We start from the raw sequence: 12,956 nt of genomic DNA, 5'->3' as shown, positions 1-12,956 counted from the left end.
TCATTTAGCAGCATCATTTGTCACGCTTGTTTATTGCCCAGTTACGTGTTGGTCACACTTAATGGCTGTTATTGTCGCCATGCTCGAACTGCAATTGCAAAAGCAGACGGAGACAGGAGACAGGAGAGTGATGCCAATGTACAGGAGACAAAACTCGACTGTTTAAATACCTGCTACGCATTTTTAGGCAAAGACAATAAATGTTTTCTGAGATAAACTGTGTTTAAAAATCGAATTTGTAATTCTAACATTAAATGTTGAGATATAAACTACTCAAAAACAATCAATATAAGCTAAATACAGTGGTATTTTTCATAAAATATACCAAATACATATACTAAAAAGTTTTGAAATACACTAGTGTACCGATTATTTGCAATAAAATAAATACAACATATTACACAAAAAATATATAATATATTCCACATTAATATACTAAAAAATAAAAGTATTCCTAAAATATACAAAATTAATATACTAGAAATAAATACACTGGTATATTGATTATATGTATTAAATAAAATAATTTAAAATCAGTATTATTCTTAAAATATACCAAATGAATATACTACAAAGTAACTAGATACACTTGTACTTCGATTATAGGCATTAAAATAAATAATGTATAGGAATATTGGGTACCACCGGCTAATTTCGCATTAATTTAAACCATCTATCAATATGTTTATGATTACTGCGGTATATTGACACATTTTAGTTGAAGGTTAATATTGTTAAATTAACATAACCATGCTGATAAGTCTAGTATTATGTCTAACTTACGCACTCGTAAATGGTTCAATAACTTTCCAGCGACAGGTAAAAAAGCGCTAATTAAACTAAGCATACAGCAATCAATCAATTAAACGTATCATTGTAAAAGTCTACAACGTATGATTGGCAGCTACTTTGTAGATTTATGGCTGGCAAGGGAAGAGAGCGACAGAGAGGGAGAGAGATGAAATCGCAACGAACTGTAAAACGTTGCCGTCGTTGCTAATGCCGCATTGATTATGAATATTTTAACGCCCTCTGTCCAGAGCCGAGCCCCATTTATGATAACGTCGCTTGATAATAATGATGATAATGCTGCCGCTGTTGTTGCTGCTGCTGCTGATGATGATGATGATGATGATGATGATGATGGCGCTAACCGCACACGCCGCGAATGAGCAATAAATTTTATATGCACTGTGCCGAATTCGTAGGGGAGTCATACATGCATATGGCAGCATATGAAAATTTACATTTTGCCAATTTCCAGCTGTCGAAGAAACGCTTGCAACATAGTGCAGGGCAGTGCAGCATAGTCCTGCCTGCATCCTGCCCAGAAGCCCTTGGCTGCCTCGCATTTGCCTATCGTCAATTGCAAATCTTGGTCGAGTGCAGCGCGTAAATTCCGTTACCACGTCGCTTTATTCTGCCTCCGTCCGTTCGTCCGTCTGTCCCTCCGTCTGTCCATCTGTCTGTCTGCTGTCTGGTGTCTGAGTTTCGGTTTTGGTTCACTTGGTGCTGCCAGCAAATGCAATTTCCTAATTTCTCACTAGGGAAATGCCGTTAAGAACCTAGCCAGCCGGTCAGTTCGACTTCCCGTCTGATTGGGCAAGGGTCGCCGCCTCTAGTTCGACTGCGCTCGCTACCAAATTAATGACCCGGCGCCGCAGACGGTGAGTGCACAGAAAAAAAAGTAGTAGTAGGAAAAGAAAAACCGCAGACAAAGGCGCATAAATGCATAAAGTGGACTTTGGACAGCCAAAAATTGCAGCAATCGGAGTTGGCTGCGTCATCCAGCAATTGCTGCCTCTTCAGTCGCTTCCTCTCTCTTCGTTCTTTCTGCGTCCAGTTCGCCTGAGCTTATGCAAAACAAATTGGTTTATGCATGAGGCCCCCAAACGAACCGAAAGCGCTGTGCAAGGAAATTCACACGGACCAAAAGAGAGAGCTCACATGATGGAAACTCCTAAATGGAAGGCATTGCCCCACACTCATGACTTGCCTCGGTGCCTCGGCTAAGTAAATTGTTGGCATAGCCCTTGATTAGCTTATCCCTGCTCCAAGTTGGAGCTGTATTTGAAGCTGGCCATGGAACTGAAGCTGGAGTTGGCGCCGGAGCCGAAGCTAGAGCTGCAGCTCGCTGGGGGTGGTCATAATGCATTTGGAAAACCACACGAGCGGAATTCATATGCATCCGCTGGGCGGGAGGCTGGGTTAACCGACTTGGGAGAGGTCACTGCAACTGAGTAGAAACATTAAAATTTCATCATGCAGCAGGTAGAAATATTAAACTTTTGCTTATGTTGATTACAGAACCAACAAACAAACAGTCTGGAGTTAACTTTTCGTTCTGCAAATGCAACAGTTTCATAAGCTAACTTCATGAATTCGGTAACGGGTAAAAGTAAAGGTTTTCGCACAGCGATTAAAGCTACATTTTCGTTATATGCTTAAGGTTATATTGATTAATATGGTTAACTCAAATCATTCATTAAACAATTTTGTCATTAAATTGGTTATTTTATTGGAACATGCTTAACTCAAATCTATTCATTCTGAGACAAAACAATCAACAGGAACTTCGTGAACTTCAAAAGATTATATAAAATTTAAATTTATATATTTATAATATAATATATATTTTGTACTTTTGGGTAAATGAATTTTGTTACCAATCCTATTCAAATTTAAGAGAAATATTAAAAGAAAAAATATAATACATTTGAATAAAAAATATAGTCATAAAACTTTAAATACAAATTACATACAAATTTAATTTGTTTCAATTTAAATGTAAATGGTAAACCATTCAAAAAAACAATCATCACGTAATGTTTCAACATTTCCAAAAGTAATAATTATTTCGATATCAGTAATATTTTTATTGAAGTAAGGAAAGAATACGTAATTTAGTATACTTATTCTTAGAGCGCAAATATTTTGTATTGCCTTTAAACGCATTATCTGAACTGTACATTTCTAATTTTGTTAAGTATGAAATATACAATTTAAATTTAAAATAATTCAACGCACTCGAATATGTGATTAAGCGTTTCTTTAATCTCGTTTGTTAGACCATTCAACTGTAGCATGAATTCTTCCTAGCATTATCAATCAATAACCGCAAAGCATATACAAATTGTATATTTAGCTTGCACCTAAAAATAAAGTATTGAACTTTCAAAACAAAAAGCATTTGCAATGCTCAAAAGCTACCCAAAATAAAGTGACATAAATGCCACACACACACACACACAATGTGCAATGCAATGTGCGATGTGGGAGCAATGTTCAGCTGGGTGACCCTCAGCTTGCCCGCTTGCGACCTGCACGGAGCACGGAGCGTATGAGTGATAATAATGTGGCTGCTGTGTGCGGGGCAGCTGACTCACTTGCTGGCTGCTGGCTGGCTGACTGCTGTGTGACCAAGAGCAAAATCAATAAACGAACACAAAAATTTGCTCGGCTTAGCAGCCAAATTGGATTTGGCAAAATAGAAAAGGAGTGTGGACCTCCCCCAACAACAACAACACCAATATTCGAATGGGTAAAATATGCCAAGAGTTGGGAGGGATTGTTGGGGTTGATGCTGAGGATTGAGGACTGGGAGTTGGGGTAAGTAAGCAGATAATATGACATAAATGATTGGTTGAGAGCCAAACATTGCGTCGTTTGTGCACATGGTAAAAGTAAAAGTAAAAGCGCAGATTGTTTTTTGCCTCCCCAATGGGGGATTAAGATTTGCAGAAACGGCCGCAACAGACAACGATGACGATGGCGACATAAAAGCGAGCGTTGCTCTTAAATGTTATGGAAGCCCAAGAAATGCTAGCCCAACTCAAATCCCAATCCCAATTGCAATCCCAAGCACAATTCCAGTAGCCAAAGCCAAAGTCAAAGCCCAAACGCAATGCCAAACGAAAGCGAAAGAGTAAACGCATCATCATCAGTTTTAACGGCTCTCGAGACCAATGGGCGCCCAGTGTGCGATGCCTGTGTGTATGTGTGTGTGTGTGTGTGTGTTTGTGACCAGTGTGGAGAAACCTGTCCTTGTGCCTGAAAAATCTCGCGTATGACTTTTCAAATGAATGACAGCAATTAACGCAGTCAATGAAGCCTATGCCATTGTTTGCTTCATGTCTCTACTCCCTCTTCGTTCCCCTTTCGACTATTAAATGCCGCCATCATCGACGTCGCAGTTGGCAAACAATTGCAGTCGACGGCACGGCACGGCATGGTTATGACACATAAAAACAGGCAACCAGCTACCAACTCGACTCGACTCGCAGAACAAAGCTGCCGTTATCTGCTGCGCTGCTGTCTGCGCCGCTCTCCAAAGGTCCAAAATAAACAAAATGGCCACCAGCACAGGAGAGGACAGGACATGGCTAGGCTTGGCTAGACTGGACCAGGACGGGACCACTAAATCTGTTATTTATATGACATCAACGGGTTATCATCGAGAGCAGCAGAGCAACAACAGCATGGGGCTAAAACGCATCGCTTTCGAGCATATTTTATAAGGCTTTTGTGGATGGGCGACAATATTTAGAAGCGATATCGCAAACGAGCATTGAAATCAGCACTTAAGTTTAATATGTAGAGCTTTATAAATGCAAATGCATACATATTTCTATCATGAAAGCTTCAAGCAATACATATCAATATTACTGATTTCTCTTTAATGAGAGTTGCGTTATAAAAAGTGGAATGTTTTTAAACGTTTACAAAAATGAAAGACGAAAATAAAGCAAACATGAGGAACTGAATTCACTTTATTGAAAGTATAGTGATATTAATTTTATTCAAGCGAAAGGAAAAAGCAAATTTAAATATGTTAAAAGACATGATTTTAATATATTGAAATAAATTTTCAAATATTGAATGAGTTCAAATGTATCTTGAGAGCTTCCATATATTATTTATTTTATTTTTTTTTGCAGCTTGCTTTATTTTCATAAAATGGAATACATAAATTCAATATGAATTTCTCTTCAAGCGAGAGGTCAAAGTAAATTAATGTATTTTACGAAATATAGTTGTAATAAATAAATTTTATAATAAAGTTTGGCTGAAAATGTTTCTTTAAGGTCTCTTCATTTATTTTTCATTTTAATTTTGCAGCTGATTTCACTGCGATTGAAGTGAACACATAAAATGAAACTGAATCTCTGTTTTGGCCAAAGAGCAAAGCCTATTTATTAATTTTATAAAATAATTCGTAATGAAATGTATTAAAAATTTTTTTTATATGAATCCAAATGTTGTTTTAGTTATAAAATGACTTTAAAAACTTATAATATTAGCATTTTTCCTTTTTCTGTTTATATTTTATTTTAATAAAAGAAAATGCATGCAATCAATAAGACTTCTGACTTATGAGAGAAAATCGATGAATTTAATATGACTGTCTTTAAGCTTTGATCTTTAGCTTAACGATTTAACAAACAAAGCTTTAGTTACAATAGTTATTATGAGAATAAAAAAGTCTTCTATCGAAAATAATTTTGAACGTTTCTTTAACTTATATTAAATTTGAATAAAATGGATGAAAACTAGTCATTAAAGCTTTCTTCATCTTAGCTTCATTGAAAACTGAAAAAGTTTATTTAACAAAAAAAAAAAATGTATTTAGAAAAGTTAATTAATTTTCAAGTATCTTCATATGACTTCAACTAGTTGAATTTCTACACAATTTAAAGCGAAATTCAATTCCATTTTAGTAAACACAATTCGTACGCCTTATCGTAAGTAAACCAAGGCAGTGTACACAAATATACGTATACTCTAGATTTATTTCCTGTTTCGATCGAGAGGGTGGAAAGAGAGAGAGGTAGGGAAACTGACTGCAAAAATGGAGTAGGCAACCTGCGGCAACGGAAAATGACATTTCAAAGGCAAACCGAAAACATTTCGCCTACAACATTTTCGCGTATTTTAATGAGCATTTGCGCGATGGTTGCACGACCGGACAGCGGAGCAGCGGAGAACGTAGAGGAGAAGGAGGCGGCAGCAAATATATGCATGAGACCGCACGGTACACGAGTCGTATGTGTGATAAAAAGCCCCAGAGCATTTCGAGTTGGGGTTCGGCTACTGTATTTTTTGCTCCAATGGAACCGACATTGACAATCAGACCGAAAAGTACGCTGGCAGCGGGTGAAAAAGAGAGAGAGAGAGGGGAAGAAGGAAAGTTGGGTAAGGACGTGAAGCAATTGCGACTGGAGTAAATTTTGGTAGCGTACGTGTTGGACGCAAATTTCAAATCAGTCGCGCATTTGCCTCTTTGCCACACACACACACATACAGAGAGTGACACACATACACACACACACACACACACACACATATGCAGCGAGGCCATCATTTAAATTCAAAAAAGCGATAACGACCGGGTAATGATGAAGTGCAGCAGCATCCAGCGTCGAAGTGGCCGCCGGGCAATGTCACATTGCAGGCGCCTGCCAAAATTGGTTACGCGTTTGGGTCAACAGCTGCCAACGTTTGGTATTACAGTCCCAAGCGATGGAGAGACGAAGAGAGAGATGGAGAGACAGAGAGTGAGAGAGAAAGAGACGTAATGTCCATATATCGACCGTCAGTCGCTCGTTTGGTTTTTGCAACAGGACAAACATATTGACGCCATGGGTGACACTAGCCTCATTAGACCATGATGAGGTGAAACTGGGCACCGCTCCGCCCGTCACCAGAGACAGAAATACAGAGAGAGAGCGTGTGAAAATGAGCTGCCGCCGTTGTGTGCAACAGCAATGCGATTACTCTTTTCATTTCAGTTCAGCAACAGTTGCTCGCATTTCTCGTAATGCTTGAAAACAAATGCTAAAATGCGAGTCGAAAAACCACCTTCAAATTGATAACAGCAACTTCTAATTAATGATTACGCTTTGAATTGAATTACATGCTCGATAATTACACAAACTTCAGTTGAAGGAAAGTAAACTGAACACGTGAGATGTTAATGTTAACTTAAAAAAATGAAAATCAATATCTTATTAATGTTTACCTATTAAATTGAATTACTAGCACAAAGACTACATTAACTTAACTCAGGAAATCAGAATCAGTTTGATATTAAAGTTTATTTTAACAAAATAATATAGCTTTGCTTTTTAATGGTAAAAATGTCTGTAAAAAAAACCGGATAAGCCTTTACAAATTCTAATTTCTTGTAACAAATTAGGTAAAATTAGGTTCATATATTTATCCCCTTTAATAGATTTCTTTAATAGAGCAAAGAACTTGTTAGATAAAATTAGTTAAATATATTTCAATCATAATCTTTTAGACGTCTTAGATAAGAGTAAAGTAATAGAACCAGCTAAATTGAACTTACAGCATCACATTTTATTAACTGCATTTACCATTTTATATTCAAATTTTTGCGAATATAAATGAGTTATTTCTTAAAAATCTTTTATTTTGAAGCACTTAATTTATTCACACAAAAAAGTGTGCCTACCATTTGGGCAATATGTTTGTAGTGCAGTCAGTCAACTCACTTCGATATATTCTTATGTCCATAAAGCCTCCTAAAAAAAATATCAAGCTGTGCTGCATGCAATAACGAAATTGCAATGTGCACGTGCCAAAGGAAATGAAGAAATATTACGACCCGTGGCGCTCAGAAGTATGCTGCATTTGTTTTTCGTGTTGTATTTTGTATTTCTTTCAGTTTCTGCTGCAGCAACAGAAGCGCCGCCACATCATCTCCTGCTGTCTTGTTGTCCATACGTCCGACTGTCCAGTTTATAGCGTCATGTTCAAGATGCTAAACACACACACACACTTGCCCACACACACTCGCACATGCTGGGAGGACACTCAAAGCTGTTAGTGAAGTGGTCTACTGGGCAAAAACGCCGACGTCCAATCAACATCGTCAGCAGCCGCTGAAGCAGCACGCGCTCTGTGAGCACATAAAACGGGGTAAAAACCCACAATGGACACTGAGGCTGCGCTTGGCTTCGCTCTGGCTTCAGCTTTGCGGTCCAGCTGCTGCCCATCATCTGCACTGGCAATAAAACTAGCAGAAGGAGTCGGACTTTGCCTAGGCCATGGCAATGCATTGCATATAAAATATTTTGCCGCAACCAAAAAAAAAGGAAATAAATAGCACCGAAAAGATGTTGATAGAGGAAAAAGAGAGAAGAGAAAGCTGGGGAAATTTTGCTGTGAAAGTGAAAAAATTGGCTGACGTGTGAAGTGCGCAGTCAAATTGGACAACTCGGCCAAGAGGCTTCCAAATTATTGAGGCATACTTTCGATGTGTGCCATAAGAGCCAGCCTAAGCCAAGTTGCGGTTGCTCTTCCCTTACATTTTTTCCCCCTCTCGCTTATTTTAAAGACACTTGTGTGTGTCGTAAAAAAGTCTTTCTCTCATTCTTTCACTTCCTCTGCCATAAGCTGCATATCAAAATCAAATAAAATGAAGTATGGAGCAAAAGGATTCAGTCAGCAATCTTTCCCACTCCCATTCTATCTTTCTCTTTCGGCTTTTGCCTCGTTCGTCGTTTTGTTAATTGTGCGATTCTTTGCTTTGCTGCGCTTGCAATTTGACTCTTTTGCCCATTTGGCTTTTTTTATAGCTTAACTCTCTCATATATGCATGTAATTGTTTGAGGATTTCATGCGGATTTATTGTTGCATGCTTTGTGCTCTTCGCTTGTTGTTTTAGCCCTTGAAAAGTTGTGTACACACATTGATAGGAATTTGATTTGTCAGTTTGCTTAATTTATGACATGGATTGCATAGATTTATTCTGAAAACAAATAAGAAAGCGACAGTTGAGTGTGCTCGACAGTGAGATACCCTCTACACATTTAGAAGAAATGCAAAATTGTGGGTTTTTCATTTTAAAATATACCAAATAAAAATACCACGAAATTTGGTATATTAATATAGTACTGCATTTAAAAAAAATATACCAGACTGCCAGTAAAAGTAAATAATAAATATACCTGAAAAAATGCCACAATTATACTAAAGAGTATATTTGGTATATTGATATTGCATTCAAAATATACCATTGAGTGCAAAATATACCAGAATGTCAAACAAAACAGCTAATTTATAGGGTTCGAGATGCTTCCTTCTTTCTGTTATATATATTTCCTGCAGTCACAAAGTTATAATTCCCTTCTACCCGATGTGTAGCGGGTATAAAGAATGCAGTAGCAAATAAAGCAGAATTTAAACTTGAAATAAAGACAGCTGGCCCAGTGAAAATGGCGTTCGCAGCAGGTTGACTAGAGATAGTTTCTTTTGGCTGCCGAAAATGCTTAGTACGCGCAATTGGCAAGTCGGAAGTTGGAAGTGGAAGTGGGGAAAAAAAAGAAAAGTGCAACAACTGACGCCAAAACAATAAATGACACTGAACACTGAACACTACACTACTGCTGCACTGAACTGTAGTGCAGAGAACGACATATAAAACAACAGAAACGCCAAATGGTTGGCCAAAAGAAAAATAAAATTGGCAGCAGCGAAAGGAAGAGGAGGGCACATGTGGAGCACATAGCGAGAAGCACTCGAAAATCGACGAAAATCCTTTTGCATGTTGTTACAAGTGGCCAGGAGTGAACACTTCGCTTTCTCCTCACTTCAATCCCCAATGCTGAATCCTCTGCTTCAATCCAAGCGGCCAAAACCCAAATAGTGGCACTTTTGGCTGCCTCTTTCATCCGTTGTTGCCACACGTTGCCAGCATCGCCTGCTGCTGCTGATTCAGAAGCCTCCCATCGAAAAGAAAAAGGGCTGTGCCACCAAATAAAACCAAACCAAACCAAAGTAAAGCCAAGCCTTGGCCGCTTCGGTTGTTCTTGCTTCGTTCTTTTATTATTATCTTTTTTTATATTTTCGCTTTGTTTCGCTTTATTTTGGCTCATATCCTTCTGATATTTTCCCAACACTTCATAAACCATAAAAGCCCAGTCGGAAAATGTGCTGTAAAATGCAGTCAAATTTAATTTGAAGCTCATCATTTTTGCTTAACAGCTGCACAAATTGTTTTCTCGCCCAGCTTTTCTTTTTCTTTTGGGGTTTTCACTTCCATCCGATCACGTCGGCCACAAGTGTTCATACTCATATGTGTATTCTCTTGTTATTTTTTATTTGTCGATACTCTGCTGCTCATATTTGCATTCCATTTTCAGTTTCTCAAAGTGCGAATGTGTTTCATATAACAACAACATCTTTGTGATATTTTCATATTTTGTTTTATCCGTTTGTGGTTAAGCGATTGTCAATTTCAAGTTTGGTTTTATATTGAAATCATGGTATTTTTAACAATTTTTGCAGGGCTATAGATAAGGTATTTAATTTTATGGATTCAATAGTAATGTTTGTGGCAAAACAATTCTTACAAGGAATAAAAGCCACAGTCGGGTGTGCTTGACTTCGGGACACCCGATACTAATATCAAAATTTACTATAGCACAAAATATATTAGATTGTCATCCAAATTTTAAGAAATCAGTTATTATTGTATGTGTTTCGTGGGTTATGTCGATTTTTTCGACTTAATTGCTGTGTGGAACTAAAAAAATTTACTAAACTGATTTTTAATTATTTTTTTTTTACCACCTTTAAAAGATTAAGCTATCTCTTGTACTTTCCATTTAAAACATATTAAATGAATCAGCTTAAATCACATTTTCTACTAGAATTAACACAACTGTCACTTGTCTAGTTTCCACAGCACTCCAATTGAATGGAGCAGATAACCAATTCAAAGCGACTTAATATACCTTATTAAATTGTTTTTTAATGGCACTAAACCATATGCAAATTGCAAACCAGCTGGAAAATTAAAATATTTATTGATTTGCTTTGGTCAACTACAAGAAGCAGAACTCGATGTATGTTACTCTCAGTTAACTGTGAAGTCGAACAGTAGCAAGTACACATATCTATTGATAATAAGTTACAATGAAAACGTATACAAAGTGTGTTATATTTCTACAGCTACTGTTTTGTGCGTCGCCAGTTTTCGGCAATAAAACCCAAGTACTGAAGCCGAAGCTTGTGCGTCTTATGTCGCAGCAGGCGAAAAGTTTCTTGGACTTTTCTACTGGTTTCGAGGATACATCAGAACGAAGTCCCTACATTGTGACCCTCGAATTTAGTGGCAAAAACACCACATGGTTCTGCGTGGGTTCGATTATCGATCATGAATGGATTGTCACTGTTGCCTCTTGCACAAATCCCGCGAGTTCTGTGAAGATCAGCTATGGAGCTGCGAATCGTCTGGAGCCAAGTTATCATGTTTCAGTTTCCAATGCTACGTTTTATCCACGCTTTGACTTTAACAAGTGGTATCATCATGATATTGTGCTAATCAAAGTGCCATTCATCAGATACTCAAAAAAGGTGAAAGCTGTGGCTTTGCCCAAGACTCGATCGATGTTCCGTAATGTCTGGGCATATTCAGCAGGCTGGGGACAGCATAAGGACACCAAGGAGCTGATGCAAATATTGCATTCGACACAAATTCAGATAATCGGTAATAAAGACTGCATCACGGGTGGCTATGGCGAACGATTCAAGTCAGGAATGATGTGCGCCCAGCTGCCGAATATGGAGAAAAGTTGCCGCCTCGACTCGGGCAGTCCACTTGTGATGTTGAAGCCAACAGTGTTGCTTGGCATTGCCTCGTTCGGCAATCAGCTGGGATGTGAATCAAACACACCTTTGGTCTATACGAGAATCAATTCGTATACGCAATGGATGGCCGAGGTGATGGCGGAGGAGGGGAGCAGAAAGTAGCAAAAGCGAGTTATCGAATAAAGTCAATAAAGCTGAGAGATTTCTTCCTGGTTTGCAATTAGTTTTTTTTTCTATTTCGTTGTTGTTGGCTTCGTTGTTGAATTTGGCAGGTGAAATCTAATTAACACTAATCAAGGCAAAGTTTCAGCTCTGGCCGGAAGTCGACTAGCTAGCTGAACAGAATGCGCTTCATTTTGCGGCACTTCCGGCCAGAGTGGAGCAGAGCAGCGAGCAGAGAACAGAGCATCGTCGACAGCTGCTCGAATGCTGCAAACGGATGCGCGAATGTCACAAGTGTCGAGCAAACATTTCATTAGAGCCAAAAATTTTCGGTGTGTTTTCTTTTGCCTTTTTCACACACACACAGACACACACAGCGCACAGCTGCTAATGAGAAATTTTGCTGTCCGGGCGAGAATCCTTTTCAAAAGGTGCCAAGCCAAGAGACAGGGAAAGAGATAGAACGGAAATAGCGAGAAATTAATTAAAATTACAGAAAAAAAGGCACAACCAGAAAAAAAAGAACAAGCAAAGTCAAACGAGAAAAACGAAACTGAATTCAATCTGGTGGCAAACAAATGCTGCTCTAATGGTCACTGATTTTGTTTCGGCGCGTGAACAACAAAAATCTCTCGCTCTCGCTCGTCACTGCGGGCTATTGTGTCTGCTGTGTTCTATATATATTAAAAAATATATAAATCATAAACAGATGACGCGTTTTTTGTAGCGATTTGTGATGGCGTCGCTATTTTACGTATTATTTATTCATAATTTCTTTTTATTGTGTTTTATTGTCAGCAGAGAGAGAGAGAGAGTGAGAAAGGCCATAGCCCATAGATTCCACAACTTGTTCGTCATTTGTCGCGCGTCACACGCACAACGAGGCGTATACGTCACGTGCAGGTTCGCAGGGGCTGCGATGTCTCCTGTCTCCTGTCTGTTGTCTGTCTGCTCCCTTCGACGGCGGCTTTTTTTACGCCTGCCTAGCTCAGCGCAATCAGTTGACACTTCCCTGAGCATGTCGCCATTTATCCCACAGTGCTGCACAACGCCCTCTGCTTATTTTGCAAATTTGTATTTCTTGTACAACTGTCACTGAGACAAACACAGACGCGGGCGCGGGGGGAGGAGGTAGATTGTCATACACAACAACAGGAACAACAAGAGTAATCTGGGAC

At 38.6% G+C, this 12,956-nt stretch overlaps 1 protein-coding gene across 1 annotated transcript; it reads left to right on the top strand.

Annotated features, from left to right (window-relative positions):
- Positions 1 to 5,949: 5,949 nt before the first annotated feature.
- LOC133845984 (serine protease 1-like) lies at positions 5,950 to 11,778 on the top strand. Its single transcript, XM_062280682.1, has 2 exons — positions 5,950 to 6,042; positions 10,978 to 11,778. Exons 1-2 carry the CDS (start codon positions 5,950 to 5,952, stop codon positions 11,776 to 11,778), a joined length of 894 nt encoding a protein of 297 aa, XP_062136666.1.
- The last annotated feature ends 1,178 nt before the right edge of the window (positions 11,779 to 12,956 follow it).

The sequence above is a fragment of the Drosophila sulfurigaster genome, chromosome 3 (assembly GCF_023558435.1).
Source record: "Drosophila sulfurigaster albostrigata strain 15112-1811.04 chromosome 3, ASM2355843v2, whole genome shotgun sequence".
In the NCBI taxonomy this organism is placed as follows: domain Eukaryota; kingdom Metazoa; phylum Arthropoda; class Insecta; order Diptera; family Drosophilidae; genus Drosophila; species Drosophila sulfurigaster.
The sequence above is the reverse complement of the archived record's forward strand: the minus strand, read 5'-3'. Positions and strand labels throughout refer to the sequence as shown.